The 21,409-nt window shown below is 29.0% G+C and overlaps 1 protein-coding gene across 1 annotated transcript; it reads left to right on the forward strand.

Moving 5' to 3' along the window:
• The first annotated feature begins 16,297 nt into the window (after positions 1-16,297).
• On the forward strand, positions 16,298-18,171 carry LOC115712318 (cytochrome P450 71B26). The gene is made up of 2 exons (XM_030640577.2): positions 16,298-17,265; positions 17,351-18,171. Exons 1-2 carry the CDS (start codon positions 16,375-16,377, stop codon positions 17,981-17,983), a joined length of 1,524 nt encoding a protein of 507 aa, XP_030496437.1. The 5' UTR covers positions 16,298-16,374; the 3' UTR covers positions 17,984-18,171.
• Positions 18,172-21,409: the final 3,238 nt, after the last annotated feature.

The following is a 21,409-nucleotide window of genomic DNA, read 5'->3' on the forward strand; positions in this document are numbered from 1 at the left end:
AGTTTATCATCTTTTTCAAAGATTGTAGAGTGCCAATTTTCTTGTGAAGGACTCTTATTCAAATGCTGATTGGGTGTGATTTTATTTAGATAAGGGGCCAAAAATAATTAATTAGGAGATAATTATTAGTATTAATTTGTAATGATGTAATTTTTTGTTTTGTTTTTGTTTTTGTTTTTTTTTTTTTAAATTTGATTGCATCACATAAGGGGAACGGAAACCAAAGACTAATTTTGCCAAAGTTATCATCTTTGCCAATTTTCTTGGTAGGGACTCTTATTCACATGTTGGTTGTATTGTACTTTTGGTAGGGATGATCTTCCTATTGGTGTGAAATCCTTACTTGCAGGATGTTTGATTAGTTACAACTTTTAATTTTTTCAAAAAAATAATGCAAATAAATTTGTTGAATTGAATGGTTGACTATATAACCTTTGACTTCTAATTATATGGAATACTTAGTTACAAAAAAATAAAATAATAAATATATCAATTTTAAAAATATACATTTTTAGAAATTAATTAATAACTACATGGTATAACTATCAACAATTAGGTTTTATTCTACTAATTAATGGTGATGTTTATAATTTTGATATTTCACTCAAAAAAAAATTGATATTATATTTCAATAAAAAAATATCTAAATTATAATAATTTATAATAAAATAAAAAATAAACATATATTTCTCAATAACAAAATTTTTTTGTTTTCAAATAGTAAAATTGTTTAATATTTATTTAACTATTTCACAAAATTATTTATTTTGTGTTTTTATAAACATTAATATATATTATTAAAAATTTCTATGCCATTGTTACAGTAAATATAAAACATGATCACGTGTTTGATTTTCAAAAATTTACTTTGTAGTTATTTGGGTTTTAATCATGATCATATTAATGTTATTACATGTTTAATAGAGATTTTGTTTTTTATTATTTAAGAATCATTTTGAATATTACTAACTTTATTACGATCACGTTCGTATATTTAATATCAATGTTAACATTTATTGTATTGTATTAAAATTATAAAAACTATTATTGTTAATGATATAATTATGTATATATTTATAGTAAGTTTAGTCATTAACACATAATATTATTTGATGATCAATTTGTGTGATTTTATGTAAATATATCTTCAAATGTATATATTTTTAATATTTTTTTGTAATTATGTTGTTTTTATATTACACTAATAAAAACAACCCTATCAATTTTAGAAGGGAAATTTGATTTTCTATACTTAGAAAATCAAAAAAAAAATCCCCTAAACTAAAAATTTAAAACCTAAAAAAACTATTCCTTTTTTTTCAAAACCCCAAAAATACCCCCCTCACAATATTCTCTCTCTGCATCATCTCTCTCCCCCTCTATCTCACACCCGAACCCCAACCCCTCCCCCCCAACGCCGATCACCACCTGAACCCCAACCCCTCCGACCCCAACGCCGATCACCACCCGAACCCCAACCCCTCCGACCCCAACCCCAACCCGAAAGAGCAACCCCAGTCCGACCCCAACCCGTCCGACCCTCTCTGAAACTTTTTTTTTTTCCTGCGATTTGAGAGAGGGAGGAAGACAGAGGTCCGATGGTCGGACCTTGGGGTCCGATTGGTCGGACCCCATTGGACCCCAAGGTCCGACCATCGGTGTGATTTTTTTTTTTTTTTCTGCGATTTGAGAGAGAGAGGAAGAAAGAGGTCCGATGGTCGGACCTTGGGGTCCGACCACCGGACCCCAAGGTCCGACCGTCTTTTAAATTTTTTTTCCCCGCGATTTGAGAGAGAGAGGGGAAGAGAGAGGTCCGATGGTCAGACCTTGGGGTCCGATGGGTCCGATTGGTCAGACCCCATCGGACCCCATGGTCCGACCATCGGACCTGGGGTGTGGGATTCTTGGGACCGGCCGAGATAGAGAGAGAAAGAGAGATGCTGTGAGAATTTGGGGGTATTTTTGGGGTTTTGAAAAAAAAGGTATAGTTTTTTTAGGGTTTAAATTATTGGTTTAGGAATCAAATTTTTTGATTTTCTAAGTATATAAAATCAAATTTCCCTATTAACTTTTAGAAATTAATTAATATAAATGGCCAATAATAATAAAAAAATTGAGTTTCTATGATTAATTTTACTTAATTATGAAAAAAAAATATCTATCTCTTGTTGAATTGAATGGTGGGTAGACTACATAATCTTTGACTTATATAAGTTTATCATCTTATTTAAAGCCACTTTTATAGAGTTGTCAATTTTTTTTGCTAAAATTGGACTCCTATTTACATGTTGATTGTATTTGGTGGATGACCTTCTTATGGTGTGAAATCCTTGATGTTGCAGGATGTTTGATTGATAAAAGTTGCAACTTTTCTTTCAAAAAAAAAAAAAAATACAAATAATAACTTTGTTGAATTGGATGATAAATTATATAACCTTTGACTTGTATATAGATATGGACCACTTTTGATAGTTACGGAAAAAATTAAGGAATTTTTTTATTTTTACATTTTAAAATATTATTTTTTTTTTTTTGTATTTTTAGAGAATTCTACATAAAAACTTCTATTGCAACTAGTACTGTAACCTAAATTGTAACAAAAAATCATATAAAAACTCCTATTGCAACTAGCGCTACAACCACTTTATAAACCCAAATCGTAAATTTGAAAGAAAAAAAAGTTAAAAAAAATAGTATATGAGATAATTCCCCAAAAATTAACTATAAATATCAATTCTAAAAATATACATTTTTAGAAATTAATTAATAACTACTATTGCTATAACTATCAACAATAAGACTTTGTTCTATTAATAAAAGAAATTTTAATTTTCATGCTTAATTTGATTATTTAATTAAAAAAATATATATAATTTTTTACATTTATATTAAAAATATATTTACATTCATTATTATATTTTTATATAATGTAAAAATAATTTTTTTTTAATTAAATAGTAAAATTAAGTATAAAATTCAAAATTCTAATAATACTCATTTATAAGTAATATCTAAGTGCACCCATAATATTTCTCTAAAAAACACCCATAATATTTATATATATATAAAAAATCTAATTACAACTAAGATATACGTATAAAAAATTTACGTGAGGGGATTACTTTGCTCAACTTTAAATCATTTTCTATTTCATGTACATAGAGAAATTATAATTCTATCTTTTTATATATATAGGACAAGATTATGATAGGACCTAGCAAAAGTTTTCTACCGATAGGGAACTTTTTTTGACCATTGATTTTAGATCATGTGGTTATTATGATGTAAGGTGTATACTGTTACGATCGGACATGCTTGTATACGATTAAAACTTTATACATATTATAATAATATTTAATGATATTTATTTTTAAAAAATAATATTAATAATTAAAAATTTTATTAATTTTAATTTTGAAGTATTGTTATTTTTTTAAAAAAATAATATTAATAATTAAAAATTTTATTAATTTTTATTTTGAATTATTATTATTTTTTTTAAAGTTACTTTGAGTTATTCTTATATTGGTATTTATTTTCAAAAAAGAATTATTTTTTCTAAACTCATTTTTTTTTTTTTTGCTTCTTATTTTTTGGCTTTTCATAATTTACTGCTAGTTTTTTTTTTATGTTTACACCTAGTCTTTTCTTTGTTTTGCCTTTAAGTTGTGTGTAGTTCTGATGTTATAGACCATTTTTCAGTGGTTTTTATCTTGTTATTTGGCTGCTCTTTTGAGATGCCACTTATAAAAAAAATTAATTAATTTAGTTTGATATTATTTTTTCTACCAAAATAATTGAGTTTAAGAGAAGCAAGTTGGTACGGTTCCAATTAAAGAGCATCTAAAATCATTCAAGCGATCCCACATCAAATTTTTTTTTGAAAATAAATATCTATATAAAAATAATTTAAATTTATTTTAGAAAATAATAATAATTAAAAAATTAAAATTAATAAGTTTTTTTTGAGATGAATTAATAAATTTTTTAATTATTAATATTATTTTATTTTTTGAAATAAATATATTATTAAATATTATTATAATATGGATAAAGTTTTAATTGTATACAAGCAGTCCTATAGTAAGAGTATATACCTTACATCATAATGACCACAAGATCTAAAATCAACGGTTAAAAAAAAAGTTCCCTACCGGTAGGGAACTTTTGCTAGGTTCTACCGTAGTATTATCCTATATGTATATATAATAGCTTATATTATAATTGTAGTAGGCATTTTATGTTTGTTTTTGGAAAATTTAAAATAATGTACAATAATGAAGATGAAATTCAAAAAGCGAGACTATGTTTTTTTTTATATATATATATATGTATGGGTGTATTTTTAACGGGTATTATTCATGAATGAGTAAATTTTAGTTTTTAAGTTTAATTTTTCTATCTAATTACTTTAATCTCTTTCTTTTTCACATTATATGGTTGTGCTTGTTCCATTGGCTGAAAAAAATTTAAGAAAAAAAGTTTTTCGGCAAAAAAAAAATGAGTTTGACTTAAATATTTTGTATCTAAACATATTTTTGATATAATATAAAAATAGATTTTTTTGATATTTTTTAATTAAGTAGCTAAACTTAGTATAGATATTAAAATTTTTCTTTTATTATTCGTTATTAGATCAAAATCTAATAATTTATTAATATTTTTAAAATTAATCTTTATAGTTAAAATTGTTTAATAAATATTAATGGATAATAGCTATTGAAAAATGTTCTATATATATACACACACGCTTACTTCGATTCTAAATTTTATTTCTACTCTATAATTTATTTAGAATATTTTTACAAAATATGTAAAATATTTGTTATAACTACAATATATATATATATATATATATATATATATATACTAGCAAAAAACTACGTGCGAGGCACGTATACTAAAATTTATGCTAGTTTTTTTCTATGTTATTTGAAAGCGATACAATTAAAAATTAAAAAAAAAGTATTATTAATTATTAGGTGAGATTATTATGTGTATCTAAATATTATATTTTATAATGTTGTCAATTAAAAGTGAATACCGAATGCAATATATTAGTGTTTAAGAAAGCTTGATGATTTAAATATGTTTTAAGTTAATCCAAAAATAAATTAAAAATTGATGTTCCAATACTTAAAAAAACATTACTTAAATGGATGTAAGATAAAAAGAAAATTAAAAATCAATCTCTAAATTATTGATAATTGAAGATAGCATTTGTCTAAAAATTGTAGATAAGAAAACTAATGATAGTCATTGGTGGATTTCAATCTTCATTTGCTTCGATAGAGACAATAGTGTAATTTTTGTATTTTACACTTTTCATTCTAGCCGGGTCCGCATATATTTGGATTGTCCATTTTTTCGTTGATAAATTGAATATGGTAGTGTCGACAAAAAGTGAAAACCATGTTTAACAAAAAGTGATAGTATTCTATAACAAAATACTATTAAATTATTTTAAAATACTATATTTTATTAAAATAAAACTCTATGTGATTAAAATTTCATATTTATCTTTACTCAAAAAGAAAAAAAAAATTGATAAAAAAAAAGAAAAAAAATGAAAAGTTTATATTATTATCTCCACTGCCTTTCTAGATGTGCATAATGGTCTCTTCTTTCTTCCATATTCTAGAAGAAAAAAGAGAAGTGCGGATTGGAATATTATATGTGATCCCATGGGAATGTCCAAATTGTAATAGGAAAAGGAATACAATAAATATTGAAGAAAACCTAATCGTAGATGTACAACAGCAAAAACTCAATCGTATTTTTTTTGGATTGAATGGGATTTATTTTGTTTATTTTATTATATATAAATGAAAAGTGACCTATGAATTTCTCATAAACCATTTTATTTTTAATAATAAACCATTTTATTTTTAATATAAATAAAAAGTAAATACCGAATGCAGTATATTAGTGTTTAAAAAAGCTTGATAATTTAAATATGTTCTTAAGTTAATCCAACAATAAACTAAAAATTGATGTTCAAATACTTAAGGAAACACAATGTGTGTAAGATAAAAAGAAAATTAAAAATTAATTTCTAAATTGTTGATAATTGAAGATAACATTTGCTTCGACAGAGATAATAGTATAATTTTTTATTTTGCACTTTTCATTCTAACCGAGTCTGCATATAACTGGATTGTCCATTTTTTTTTTATAAAAAAAAATTCCATATATAATTCGTTCTTTTTCTGATCTCTCTCAACAAACTAATTGTATATGCGGTTTAAGGTTCAATTTATTTTATATATATATTTTTAATTTCTAGAGTTATAGTTGTGATTATATATAGATCTATAGTTGTGATTATATATAGAGTTGAAATTTGTTAAATATCAGTTCAAATATTAATAGAATTTGTTTTATTATTATTTTATGATATATAAATAATATTTTATTATTTTATTAAATAAAAATAATAAAGTCACCCATGAATTTCTCATAAACCAAGAATTTCAGTTATATAGGCACACTTTATATAGAATAGATATAAACAAGGTTATCTATAAAATGGTTGGTATATAATTTCTTTAAGTATCGAAAAAGGATACTGTTTCTACGATTAGGGGATCGAAGATCCAAGAAATTTTATAAAGGCCTAGGGTTAAATAATTGTAGTAACTTACAAATAAATTATTTTAAAAAGGCTAATTAGTAATTTTTCCCCCCGAACTTTGACATGTATTAAATCGTGCCCCCTAAACTTTTTTTGGCCGTTAAAAATTCCCCTCGAACTATTGAAATTGTTAAATTTAAGGACTTTTGTCTAATTTTAGTAAAAAAATTCTAACATGGATGAAAGTTCAAGGGACATTATTTAGTACATATCAAAGTTTGAGGGGCATGATTTGGTAAATATCAAATTTTGGGGAGCATGATTTAGCACATAAACAATCATTGAAACAGTAAATTGAATGAAATTAAACAAAAATCCTTAAATTTAACAATCTCAATAGTTCGAGGGGAATTTTTAACGGCCAAAAAAGTTCAGGGAGCACAATTTAGTACATGTTAAAGTTCAGGAGGAAAAATTACTAATTAGCCTTTTAAAAATAATGAATATATCATTGAGTAAAATAAAAAAAAATGTTTATCAACCTAATAACAAATAATAAATTAAGCATCCCAAAGACAACAAAGAAAAATTGTCTAATCAAACAAGTTATTTATTCATCCCAAAAGTATGCACCCTAATCTATTTACAACCACATTAATGGTCCCCTACAAAATAAGACTTGTTCAACAAGGAAAATTTATATCTATATTACGTCAAGCAAAGTTGGCATAAGAGTCTACATTTATTATAGAGGGAACCTTGGTTTGACTTAAGAAATTTCCTATAAATACATATATTTTAAAAATTATTAAAACTAACTTGTTTAATCTATAATATTTTAATTTATACTTTTAATTAATCTTAAATAGGCGCAAACAATAAATACATATATATATATATATATATTGGGTTGATACACTAGAAGAAAAGTGGGTATCAATGGGTATTAATTAATGAGCTTGATGTGTGGGTATTCAATCTTTTTTCCTCTAAACTCTCTTGAAATGAAATTTTGCTGTTATGAACAAAATGAGTGAGGAGCTCAAAAAACGAGACACTATACTTATAAGTGAGATGCTCCATATCAGTATTTGCGCCACATTAATTGTCAGAATATTTTGACAGTTAATTCAAAAAATCAAATCAAATAATGAATATTAAAATCTGACTATATATAAAATATTATATAATTAATTTTATCAAAATTCAATAAATATAAAATATTTATTTGTACAAAATCAATTCTTTATATTATTCCTTAAAAATGTTGTAATAGATATGTAATATTGCCTATATATAAGTAGTTTTAATAGTTAACTATACTATTTATTTATGTCCTCCTCTTAATATTATTGACTTTGGGGGCTTCTTTTGATAACGACGACTTATATCTATATATTGGTGCATATATATATGTTGCAATAATTATAATTATAATTATATATATATATTTTATAAATACACTGAATATAGTAGATGAAAATTACTAATAATACTCTTATTGTCATTATTACTTGATCCTTAAGATTTTCATTTTACATGAAAATTCATTTTTGAATTTTTTATTTCAAATATAAAATTTGATGTATATTTATCAATAAAAATGGTAATAGGATGGAATTGTTTTTTTTGGGTAAATAAGTCAATGTATTCCTCAAGAACAAACTTTACAACCTACAACAATACAATTTAATTACAATTATAAATCTTAAGTTTAACTAATCTTTATTAGTTCTCTCAACTACATGATTATTATTTTAACTTTAAATCCTATTCACAACAATCTTTTTTGTACAATTAACTATAGTCCAAATGGTTTTAATTTAGCATTCCATAAGGCTCCATTTTGCCCCTTCCAAATAGCATAAGTGCATATGCATTGAACACACAAGCATGTAGACTTCTCTCTTGATCTTACTAGTTTTGCAAGGCCTAATTCAATTAAAAAGACCTTTGTATTGATATACTGAAATGTCCCAATACCAGTCTAAGACTACAACGGTTGTACAAAACAACACCTAAAAAAAAGATGATCACGATTCTCAATTCCTTGACCACATAACAAGCATGTTGAATCAGCCACAATTGTTTTCAATCTTTGCCAATCTACTATATCGCATCCAAATATTAGAGACATACCAAGTTCCCCGAGAGGCAGTATGTTGAGATTTTAGAACACGTACTTGTTTGATAGAGTATTTAGACTGCTCAAACTCCTCTTTAGTAAACAAAAAATTGAGTTGATTTTTAACTTAACTATCTTCCTCTAATATTAGCTACTATTTTTTGTGAGCTTCATAATCGCACCAAACTTGATCTTGCATATAGACTCCATGAAATTCATCTTACTCAAGAAATTTTTATTCTTTTGATTGGTAAATATTATGTCATCAACAAGAGAATAAGAATTACTATAGGTATTGAATGGAATTATTATTATTTTGACCAAATTACCTTTTTCTCTTTAAAAACGACTTTTGGTTAATCAAACACTATTATTGTTTTACAAATTAAACAAATTAAATAAATAATATATATTTATGTATCAATTATATTTTCAAAGTTTCCATTATTAAAAAATAAGTAATATAATTACACATAAATATTTAACAAATAATTAATCATATATTTTATCTTAAATACTTAAGTATCAATATTAATATTATTTATATGATTTAATCATCACATATATTATATATTTATATAATTATTTACATTTAATTATTAAAGCTCCAATTAGTAAACTCTAATAATAAAACTTTGTTTATATTTGAAAAAAAATTAGATTTGATATAATTTAAATAAAATGTTGGAAATGAATTACTTTTCAACTCATTTTGTTCTGGAATGATAAATCTTATTATTAGTTATGGTCGATTTATTCTGTTAGAACATAAAGTGTAAGTTAGTTAGTTAATTATGTTATTTCTTTAGTTTTTGGACAAGCTATAAATATATATATCTAAAATCTCACTCCCTCGTGAGTAACTTGTATCCAATATTTCATTAAGACTAGAATAATAAAACACATTCCTGTTTTCTTCAACAAAGTCTCTCTATCTATTTTTTTCTGGTTTGAAGAACTGTGTTCAGTTCAATATACAATCATGCATAGTTAAGTAAATCTGTTGAATCGATTGTTTTCCCAACAATCTGGTATCAGAGCTAGGGATTCTTGGAGCTTGGTGATCAGTTAAAGAAGTGTTCTTGAGCTTTAAAGATCGGGGGAAGAGCTCTTGCATATAGTGTGAAGAACGCAAGGTGGGAATCATGGGAAATGCAATGATTTTAAAAAAGTTTACAGGAAAGAATGATTTCGGTTTGTGGAGGGTGAAGATGGGAGCTTTACTCGTACAGCAGGGCATTCAAGATGCATTGCTTGGAGCTGAGAAGATAAAGGATAAAATAGAGAAAGAAAAAGTAGAGATTCTTGACAAAGCACACAGTGCTATCATTCTCAGCCGCGAAGACAAAGTCTTGAGAGAAGTTTTGAAGGAATCTTCAGCTGCTGGATTGTGGACAAAGCTAGAAAGTCTATACATGACAAGATCACTCGCAAACAGGTTATTCTTTAAGATGCTTCCTGGAAAATCTATTGAAAATCATTTGGAGGACTTCAACAAGATAATTTTTGATCTTGAGAATATTGACATAAAATTGAGGATGAGGACCAGGTTATAATAGTTCTGAATTCTCTTCCAATGGAGTCCTATGAGCACTTTGTAGACAGCATGATGTATGGAAGAGAATCTTTGACATTGGAGGAGGTTCAAAGTGCCTTGATGTCAAAGGAGTTAAAGAGAAAGTCAGAATTGAAGGAAGAAAACTCTGGTGAAGGGTTGATGATTGTACGAGGAAGAACAAATAGAAGAGGGAACAAGACAATGGGGAACTCTCATGGACAATCGAGAGGTAAGTTTAATTCTAGTTCTCAATATAAGAAAAAATGCTATATCTGTCATAAAACTAACCATCTTAAAAAGGACTGTCCTGAACTAAAGAAACAAGATTTCAAGACGCATGGCAATGTTGAACTAAAGAAACAAGATTTTAAGACGCATGGCAATGTTGACATATCTTCAGAAGGCAGTGACTTTGATGGATATGATAGTGCAGGGGTAATGGTTGCCTCAAAAGACTATTCTAGTGTTGATTGGGTTATAGACTGAGGATGCTCCTTTCACATTTGTCCTGACAAGGATCAATTCTTGGAGTAGAAGAGAATTGATGGAGGATTCGTAAGACTTGGGGACAATAGAGCATGTCAAATCATTGGGATCGGGTCTGTAAGGCTACAATTGACAGGAGGCAATAAACATGAATTGCCGAATGTGAGACATGTTCCCAACATAAAGAGAAATTTAATTTCTGTAGCTATGCTGGACAAGGAGGGATGCTCAATCAAGGTGGAATCACGGGCTTTAATGATGCAAAAAGGGTCAGTGTTATTGTTGAAAGGTGTTATGATCAATGGGGTCTATGTTCTTCAAAAAATTCCACTAGCAACTTTGCATCTATGGCCTCGAAAAGCATGATCAACTCTACTATGCTATGGCATAGAAGACTTGATCATGTAAGTCTCAAAGGGTTTGGGATTCTTGACAAACAAGGGTTACTTGGAAAGAATATGGTGCCTGATTTAGAATTCTGTGAACAATGTGCCCTGGAAAAACCAACAAGGATCAAATTTGGCACTGGAATGCACACTACCAAAGCAACACTGGATTATGTCCACTCAAATGGTTGGGGACCATCCAGAATCATTTCAAGGGGAGGATCTAGATGCTTCATGTCAATCATAAATGACTACTCTAGATATGTTTGGGTTCACATATTGCAGACCAAGAATCAAGCATTCAGCAAGTTCAGAGAGTGGAAGACTCTACTGGAGACTCAAACTGGTAGAAAGATTAAAAAATTGAGGACTGACAATGGCCTGGAACTTTGTGATGATTAGTTCAAGAATTTTTGCAAGCAAGTTGGGATTATGAGACACAATACTGTGATAAAGACTCCCCAACAGAATGAGCTTACAAAAAGGATGAGCAGAACTATCATGAAGAGGGTTAGATGCATGCTCATCCATTCAGGTTTGCCCAAGAATTTTTGGGCAAAAGCTGTCCTTACAGCATGTCATCTAATAATAGATGTCCCTCTTCAGCTACAAATTTTCCAACTCCCATGGAAAGATGGTCTAGTCATCATGCAAACTACCAAAATCTAAAAACCTTCGGCTGTATTGCATATGTCCATGACAAGAAAGGAAAGGAAAGTTGGATCCTAGAGCTATGAAATGTGTGTTCATAGGCTACCTAGATGGAGTTAACAGATAGCTTTTGAGTTTTGAACCAGGGAATCAAAATAGGTTTATTATCAGCAGAGATGTGATCTTTGAAGAAGACAAAGTGTACAAAGACACTCTCAAAACTCAATAAAATAATGCTTCTATCAACAGAGAAGAGAGCATGCTATTTGAGGTAGAACTGTTAGGCAATTCAACACTGGAACAACCATTCCATGAATAGACAGATGATGAACCAACCTCTACAGATAACATACAAGCATCACAAGAAGAACTAGAAGATGAAATGGATCAAGGAGCCACTGTTGTCCATGACTATCAGTTGACAAGAAACAAGGACAAGAGGCCTCACAAAGCTTCTCAAAGGTTTGGCTTTGCAAACATCATTCACTATCCTCTAAACATAGGAAAATTTGAGCATGAACCTAAAAGCTTTACTGAAGCCATGCTGTCAGTTGATAAGAAAAAATGGGGAAGAGCAATGGATGAAGAGATAGTATCTTTCAAGAAAAAAAAGACCTGGGTTCTGATTTTAAAACCTGCAGGAATAAGGGTACTTGGCTGCAAGTGGGTTCTTAGGATCAATGATGGTATTCATGGTTCTGAAGAAGTAAGATACAAAGCGAGGTTAGTGGCAAAAGGATTCACACAAAGAGAAAGGGTGGATTACACAGAAATCTTCTCACTAGTGGTGAAACACGTCTCTATAAGACTAATCCAAGCACTAACAACAATGGATGACCTTGAATTGGAACAAATGGATGTCAAAACAACCTTTTTGCATGGTGAATTGGAAGGGGAGATTCTAATGCAGCAACTAGAAGGCTATGTGGAGAAGGGCAAAGAAGACTATGTTTGCTTGTTAAAAAGATCACTCTATGGCCTAAAACAGTCACCTAGGCAATAGTATAAAAGATTTGTTGATTTCATCACCAAATCAGGTTTCAAGAGAGTGCCTACGACATTTGTGTGTATGTCAAAACATCCAACACCAGGAGTACAGTCTTCTTACTCCTATATGTTGATGATATGCTAATAGCAAGCAAACTTATGAGTGAGATAAGAAAAGTGAAAGATATACCGAGTTCTGAATTTGAAATGAAGGATCTCGGGCATGCCAAGAAGATTTTGGGCATTGAGATACTCAGAGATAGGCAGGGAAAGAGACTAATGCTATCTCAAAAAGATTACATTTCAAAAGTGCTGCAAAAATTTGGTTTTTCAGAGGTAAAACTAGTCAGCACACCTATGACTCACATGACAAAATTGTCTCACTCACAAGCCCCCACTACAAAATCTGATCACAACTACATGGAGAACATACCCTACTCTAAATTGGTGGGAAGCCTGATGTACATCATGGTCTGTACCAGATCTAATTTAAGCCAAGCAGTGAGTGTCATAAGCACGTTTATGGGAAACCTAGGGATAGAACATTGGAAGGCAGCAAAGTGGGTGGTAAGGTACTTAAAGGGCACATCTGATATGGGACTTATGTATGGCTCAAAATCTCAAGCACCAGAGGTCAAAGGCTATGTAGACTCTGATTATGAAGGTGATATGGACACCAAAATATCACAAACTGGTTGGGTTTTTCAACTAGGTAATTTCATAATCAGTTAGAAAGCAAACCTCCCAAACATTGTTGCCCTATCCACTACTGAGGCAGAATACATTGCCTGTACTGAAGCAATGAAAGAAGCTATGTGGTTGAAAGGAATCATCAGGGAACTTAGTCTAGAACAAAGGTGCATTGAGGTACGCTGTGATAGTCAAAGTGCTCTGCACTTATCCAAAAACCATATGTTCCATGAAAGAACCAAACACATTGATGTGCGACTTCACTTCATTAGAGATGTCATAGCAGAAGGAGAAGTGAAGCTCAAGAAAGTTTCAACAGAGGACAATGCCTCGGACATACTCATCAAGCAACTCACCACTGCCAATTTCAGACATTGTCTGAATCTACTAATGATCACCACCATTTGTGATCTGTAATTTTTTGTTTTTGGTTGCTTTATTTGTTGTTCATTCTTTTGTATACACTGAATAATTCGACCAAGGTGGAAATTGTTAGTCATGGTCAATTTATTCAGTTAGAACAATAAGGGGAAAGCTTGTTAGTTTATTCTATTATTTTCTTAGTTTTTGGACAAGCTATATATATATATATCTGAAATCTCACTCCCTCATGACTAACTTGTATCCAATATTTCATTTTTCTTCAACAAAGTCTCTCTATCTATTTCTTTCTGGTTTGAAGAACTGTGTTCAGTTCAATATACAATCATGCATAGTTAAATGCATCTGTTGAATCGATTATATTTCCAACACTTATAGCCACACAAATATAATTATAAAGGAATAAACTTTCCAATTATAAATGCCAAACCAAACATGTGAATGGATTCATTTTAAGAAAAGTCATTAGGATCCATTCCAATCAACACCTTAGGGGGTCCTTGTTGTGGAGGAAATATTGGAATGTGGGGAATTTGAAGAGAACATCTTCTTTGGTGGTGTCGTACGATTGGTTAGCGATATTTCTTAAAAAAAAAATTTTAAGCTATATGAGACTCGATACTTAATTGCACTGTACCAATATCGGTATGATACTGAGGATGGTGCTATCCACTAACGGTTACTTTTACTAATTCTCTTTTTCTCACTACAAGAAATGTCACTTTTACCAGCACAGTTCGCTACTGCGCTGGTAAAAGTAACTTTTACCAGCGCATTTCGCAAACTGCGCTGGCAAAGAGATCAAAGTTTTACCAGCGTACATTTGCAGTGGCTAAAATCTAACTTTTACCAGCACATTTATGCACTGGAAAAAGTTTTTTTTGCCTGCGCTTTTCATTTTATGCTGGCAAAATTTCTAATACCAACATTGATTTGCCAACCCCCTTTTGCCAACACACATAGGTAAATTCTATTTTACCAGCGCAATACCAACTTTTGCCAACACCAAAATGTACTGGCAAAAATGACATTTCTTATAGTGTCTTATGTAAGAATGTGGTAGGTCCCACAAATTTTTAATGGGTAATATCAAAATATGTTCCCTTTGATTACCCTCCCAACATTCCTACACAGACCACAACTTATAACAAATACCCTCTTATAGTTACCAAATCATAATAATTGGATAAACTTTGAGTGTGATTGAAATTAAAAATAAAAAATTAATTTTTCTTTATGTCTATTCTATATAAAGTGTGCCTATATAACAGAATGAGAAATTCATGGGTGACTATTTATTTATATTAAAAATAAAATAGTTTATGAGAAATTCATGGGTCACTTTTTATTTATATATAATAAAATAAATAAATGATTCTAAGTGCTCGGCATATGCATTAGTTTCGAGGAGAAAATTTTTTAAAGTTACGTAATAATTTACATATATGCTGCAAACACAATATACAAAAAATAAAGAAGAATATAGAATAAAGAAGAGACCATTATTTACATCTAGAAAGGCAGTAGAGATAATAATAGAAACTTTTCATTTTTTTTCTTTTTTTTTTATCAATTTTTTTTTTCTTTTTGAATAAAGATAAATATGAAATTTTAATCGTATAGAGTTTTATTTTAATAAAATATAGTATTTTTAAATAATTTAAATTCAAATAATTTAATAGTATTTTGTTATAGAATACTATCACTTTTTCTTAAACATGATTTTCACTTTTTGTCGCACTACCATATTCAATTTATCAACGAAAAAATAGACAATCCACATATATGCGGACCCAGCTAGAATGAAAAGTGCAAAATATAAAAATTACACTATTGTGTCTATCGAAGCAAATGAAGATTGAAATCCACCAATGACTATCATTAGTTTTCTTATCTACAATTTTTAGACAAATGCTATCTTCAATTATCAACAATTTAAATATTGATTTTTAATTTTCTTTTTATCTTACACCCATTTAAGTAATGTTTCTTTAAGTATTGGAACATCAATTTTAAATTTATTTTTGGATTAACTTAAGAACATATTTAAATCATCAAGCTTTCTTAAACACTAATATATTGCATTCGGTATTCACTTTTAATTGACAACATTATAAACTATAATATTTAGATACACACAATAATAATCTCACCTAATAACTAATAATATTTTTTCTTTAATTTTTACTTGTATTACTTTCAAATAACATATAAAAAAACTAGAATAAAATTTGGTATACGTGCCTCGCAGCTAATTTTTGCTAGTATATATAATATGCCTAATATTTTTATATTTGAACATTTCATACGTAACTTGTTCAAATAAGAAAAAAGTTCATATGCAACAATTTTAAATTATTGTTCATATTTGAAGTCTTTTTTTGAAATCATATTAAAAGTCTTTAATTTAATAGTAAAGTCCACATTATTTTTCTATATATAGTTATGAAGTTATGAAGTTTTAAATATCTTTATATATTTGCCTTTAGTCTCACCACGACACATAGATTAGTTAATCAATATCTGGTTTCCTAACATGTTGTTTCTTCTTCTTGCCTTGCTTTTAACTCTAATTTTTCTTGTGAAAAATAAGATCAAAGCCAATAATGAAAACAAGCCAAAACTTCCTCCTGCTCCTCCAAAACTTCCAATCATAGGTAACTTACACCAACTTGGTTCACTACCCCATCAATCTCTATGGAATCTCTCAAAAACATATGGCCATATTATGGGGCTTCATTTTGGGACAGTACCAGCCATAGTTATATCTTCAGCTGAAGCTGCAGAAGAGGTCTTGAAAACCAATGACTTGGCTTGTTGCAATAGGCCAACTTTAACTGGCCCTACAAAACTTTCTTACAACAACATTGACATAACTTTCTCACCTTATGGTGAACATTGGAGGCAGATAAGGAAACTATGTTCTCTCAAGTTACTCAGCAGCAAGAGTGTTCAATCCTTTGATTTCATTAGAGATGAAGAAATTCATTCTCTTAATGATTTTCTCCGCGAGTCATCGGTTTCAGCCACTCCTGTTAATCTCAGTGTCAAGATGTCTACTCTTATGGCAAGCATGACTTTCAGGACAGCCTTTGGGAAGAGATTTCCTGAGTGTGGACTCGACAGCGACGAGTTTGAAGAAATGATTCATCGCGCAATGGGTGTCGTCGGAACCTTTGCATTCTCTGATCTGTTTCCTCATGTGGGATGGATTGTTGATAGACTGAGTGGTGCTCATGCCAAATGTGAGAATATCTTCCGTGAATTGGATGATTTCTTTCAAATTGTGATTGCTGAGCATCTAAATCGAACCCCAGAAAAAGGGAGAGAAGATCTTGTTGATTTGCTGCTGAGCATGGAGACTGGTGAAGATGACTCCACCAATGAAGAACCTTTCACTAGAGATTGTACTAAGGCACTCATCATGGTAATAACATATATAGATAAACTTTGTCCTATTTTTTTAAACTTCAATAGGTTTTGAGCTAATAATTTCATGTTATATGTTTTAGGATATATTTGTTGCTGGAGTGGACACAGCTTCGATCACAGTAACTTGGGCAATGGCAGAGCTAGCTAAAAATCCAAGGGTGATGAAGAAAATACAAGATGAAATCAGAAATTATTGTTTGAAGAAAAACAAAGTTATGATCACTGAAAGTGACATTGACCAACTTCATTATCTCAAAATGGTTGTGAAAGAGACTCTGAGGTTACACCCTGCATCACCAATTTTGCTAAGAAAAAGCATATCTCAATTCAAGGTTGGTGGCTATCAAATTAATCCAAAAACACTCATTCAAGTAAACTTTTATGCCATAGGAAGGGATCCTAAATATTGGCATAGCCCAGAAGAGTTCATCCCAGAAAGGTTTAATGATAACTCCATTGATTTCAAAGGGCAAAACTTTGAGTACTTGCCATTTGGATCAGGTCGAAGAGGGTGCCCAGGGATGACTATGGGACTGACTATGGTGGAGTTCACACTAGCCAATCTCTTGTGCTGCTTTGATTGGAAATTGCCAGTTGGGATGAAGGAGTCGGATATTGAAATGGGGGAGGGGGCTGGATTTACAATCTTTAAGAAATCTGCTCTTAAACTTGTCCCAGTTAGCTATCAATGGCCCTTGGAGATTCAAACATAGCTAATCAACTTCATAATTTTTATTGTATGCAAATTGACTATATTTTTGTCTCATAATAAATATGGGCACATGCTTGCTTGTATGCACTTGTACTCACAAAAATAATAATGTAATAGTAATTTGCGGTATAAATATTTAAGTTTAATTTGCAGTTGCAAATAAATACATAAGTTTATTTTTTTACAGTAATAATACCTAATTTAAGTACATGGACATTAAGTATTACATAAATTACCACGTCATAATTCTTGATTGGTTCAAGTCATTAAATTTTTAATTTTTTTAAAAAGTTAATTTAAATATACTAATAAGAAAATGAGATGTAAATAATAATTTAATATTTAACTATTAAGTTCTAAAAATATAATTTAGGTATTATTATTAAAAAAAAAATAAAATTGAATATTTATTATATTGTAACTGTAATAGAGTTTTTTGTTACGATATGTATCATCTATATATAAAAATTTATATATATGTATATTAGTATATATATTTATAGCGTACTGTGTTTGAAAGAGTTAGCAGCCTAGGTACACATCAAACAGAACTGCATGTACGTAGAATTAAGTATTTCTTTATGTGTTTGAATAATTAAATAAATAAATAGGTCTTTTACAACAATAAACAAGACTATTGAATATGAGTAAGGAAGAAAATATTGATGTTGATGAAAACATCTATACATATATTTAACAAAAAATATGAAAATTAATAATAGACTTATAGAACAAATTAATTAAATAATAAATATAAATCTATTAATTAGATATTATAATATCGTTTTGATTACACTAACTTATAAATATGATAATATTTGACATTCATTTTCAATAAGAAACATCAATATTAACTTGAAAGAGGTTCAAAAGTACAATCTAATTAATGTAGAAAATATTGATACCAAGTTTGAATATATATCTGCATGTAATTTTGAACATGTCATGAATAAATGTTTGAAATGGACAGGGGATCAAGTCCTTGATGATATTCTCTACCCATGTTTCTCCATAAATGGTAAATTGTGATCCAATTACTTGTACAAACTTCATACTAAAATTGGGAACAAGGATAATAAAAAAATCCCATAGCCACATAAATAATCACTATCACTAAATCGCATTCATGAGTTAACATTTCTTGATTGTTCCTTTCTTTTTCTTTTTTCTTTTTCTAAATAAAAAACGAACAATATTATCTCAGATACTTTCATGGAAATATCGGAGATATTTTTCCATTTTTGGACAAAACGAATATTGGAAAATATCGACGAAATATCAACCAAATAATGTAATTTTTGCTTATGAGAGAATGAGAAAAGAAATTGGTCTTTCTCTTACCATATTTAAGAGATATTATTAGGGACGACTCTATTAGTATTTATCAAATGAGAATTGGTAAAAGTGCTTAGTATTTTTTTAGTGTTATATTTTTATTAGTTTAATTAAGTATACGTTTTTATATAATTTTAAAAAAATAATTTTTAGATAATATCACTAACTAATCGTGAAGCGCTACCTATACAATGTATTTGATACTATTAATGCTCAATAGCAATATTTTTATCAAATGGTGATTTTGACTTTTAAAAGCGATATTCTCACACCTAAATTATTTTACATAAAAAAAAAAACCTTATTTAATTTTAAAAAATATATATTATAATATCATAAATATTTATATAATTAATATTTAACATTCATCTCAAAATAAATATATATATAAATTTATATATATATATATATTTAACATGGTTATCGGTATTAAGACTTTTTTTCAGTCCATTGTTTCAATTCAAGATAGTTCAATACAATTGAGTCGCCATTATATTTTTTATTATTATTTTTATCAATTGTCCTTGTCAATTGACAACCATACATCAAATCATAGAAAATAATAATAAAACCAAAAAAAAAAAAAACTGAAGAAGCCTTGAATATAAAATAGGGATATATTGACATATACATACACACTGAAGATATGAAGGATATAAAGATTAAATTCACAAATAATAACAAAAAAAAAAAAAACTAAAACGAAAAGAGAAAAAAAAATAACAGCACACTCAAAAAAATATCAATATTTCAAAAAAATATAAACATTAAACTCATTATTTAAAATCCAAAAATATTTGACCCCAACAAAGAAGAAATCAAAACCCAGCCATCATCTATGAACGTCTATCTATCTTTAGCCACCATTTCTTAGCCACCATTTCTGGGAATATTCCAACCCCAACTATATGTAGAGTGTAGGATTTTGACCCTTTTACCCTACACCAACAAAACTATATAATATCAGTATCAAGGTCAAAAACGACCTTTACTCGTCTAAATTAACCCTTAGACTAAAACAGCACCGTTCAAACTCCACGACACCAAACTTAGTATCGTATTTGAACTTTTGGTTTAAAGACTCTGATCGAAGAGTCTAGAAACCCTAGCCACACAGACACAACACTCAGCCTCCCAAACTCGAAACCCTAGCAGAGCAAGTTTTCTTCAAGAACTTGCTCGATTCTAGGCCAAAAAACTCAGATCCACACCCACACACAAACACAAGTTAGATTAAATGAGTGAAAAAGAAAAATAAGGAGAGAAAACACCAGAAATTTGTTTCAGAGTTCACCCAAAAACTGGGCTACGTCTCTGTCAAGCTCGTCTCAGAGATTAGCTTGATATCCACTATCATCAATGGTTGATTACAAGGTTTTGGAGCTTCCTGTCACAGAAATTGATCAGGTAAGCTCGATTTCTCTCTTTTACACTTTATGCTTTGTTCTTTCTCTTGATTTGTTCTTGTTGCCCCTGATTTTGCCCAATATACGTGGACCAACCGGACAAGGACACGTGGATCAAACAACTTAACGTTTAAATTATTTGCTAAGTCTTTATGTAAATAAGGCAACATTCGGGACATGCCTCCCGGAGAAGACAACTACAAGAAAATAAGTTTTCAGCGACTAGATTTTTTGTGACCAAATCAACTTAGTCACTAATAGATAGATTTTGCGACTAATTTTTAGTCACAAATATTTTTAGTCATGAGACAATGTTTTATTAGAACCAAAAAAATCAATGACCAATTTTTTAGTCACAGTTTGTTATATTTAGTGACTAAAATAGTATTTAGTCACTAAAATTGTGGCACAAAATTATAATAGTAGCGAGACTAATAATTTTTAGTGACTAAAATTTTTTAGTCACTAAAAATTTGAAATTTGTGATGAAATAGTTAGTCAGTAAAAGTTAATGATCTTTTACAACTAAAATATCAGTCTTAAAATAATTTATTTTTACAATTATTAATAATTTATATGTACCAAGTATTTATTTAGTTACCTTTTAAAACATAAGGTTAATTATTGCTATATTGAATATATATTAACTACTAATTTAATCCTTAAAAAATATGATTAACATAAAT

Source organism: Cannabis sativa, chromosome 4 (genome assembly GCF_029168945.1).
Source record: "Cannabis sativa cultivar Pink pepper isolate KNU-18-1 chromosome 4, ASM2916894v1, whole genome shotgun sequence".
Lineage (NCBI taxonomy): Eukaryota > Viridiplantae > Streptophyta > Magnoliopsida > Rosales > Cannabaceae > Cannabis > Cannabis sativa.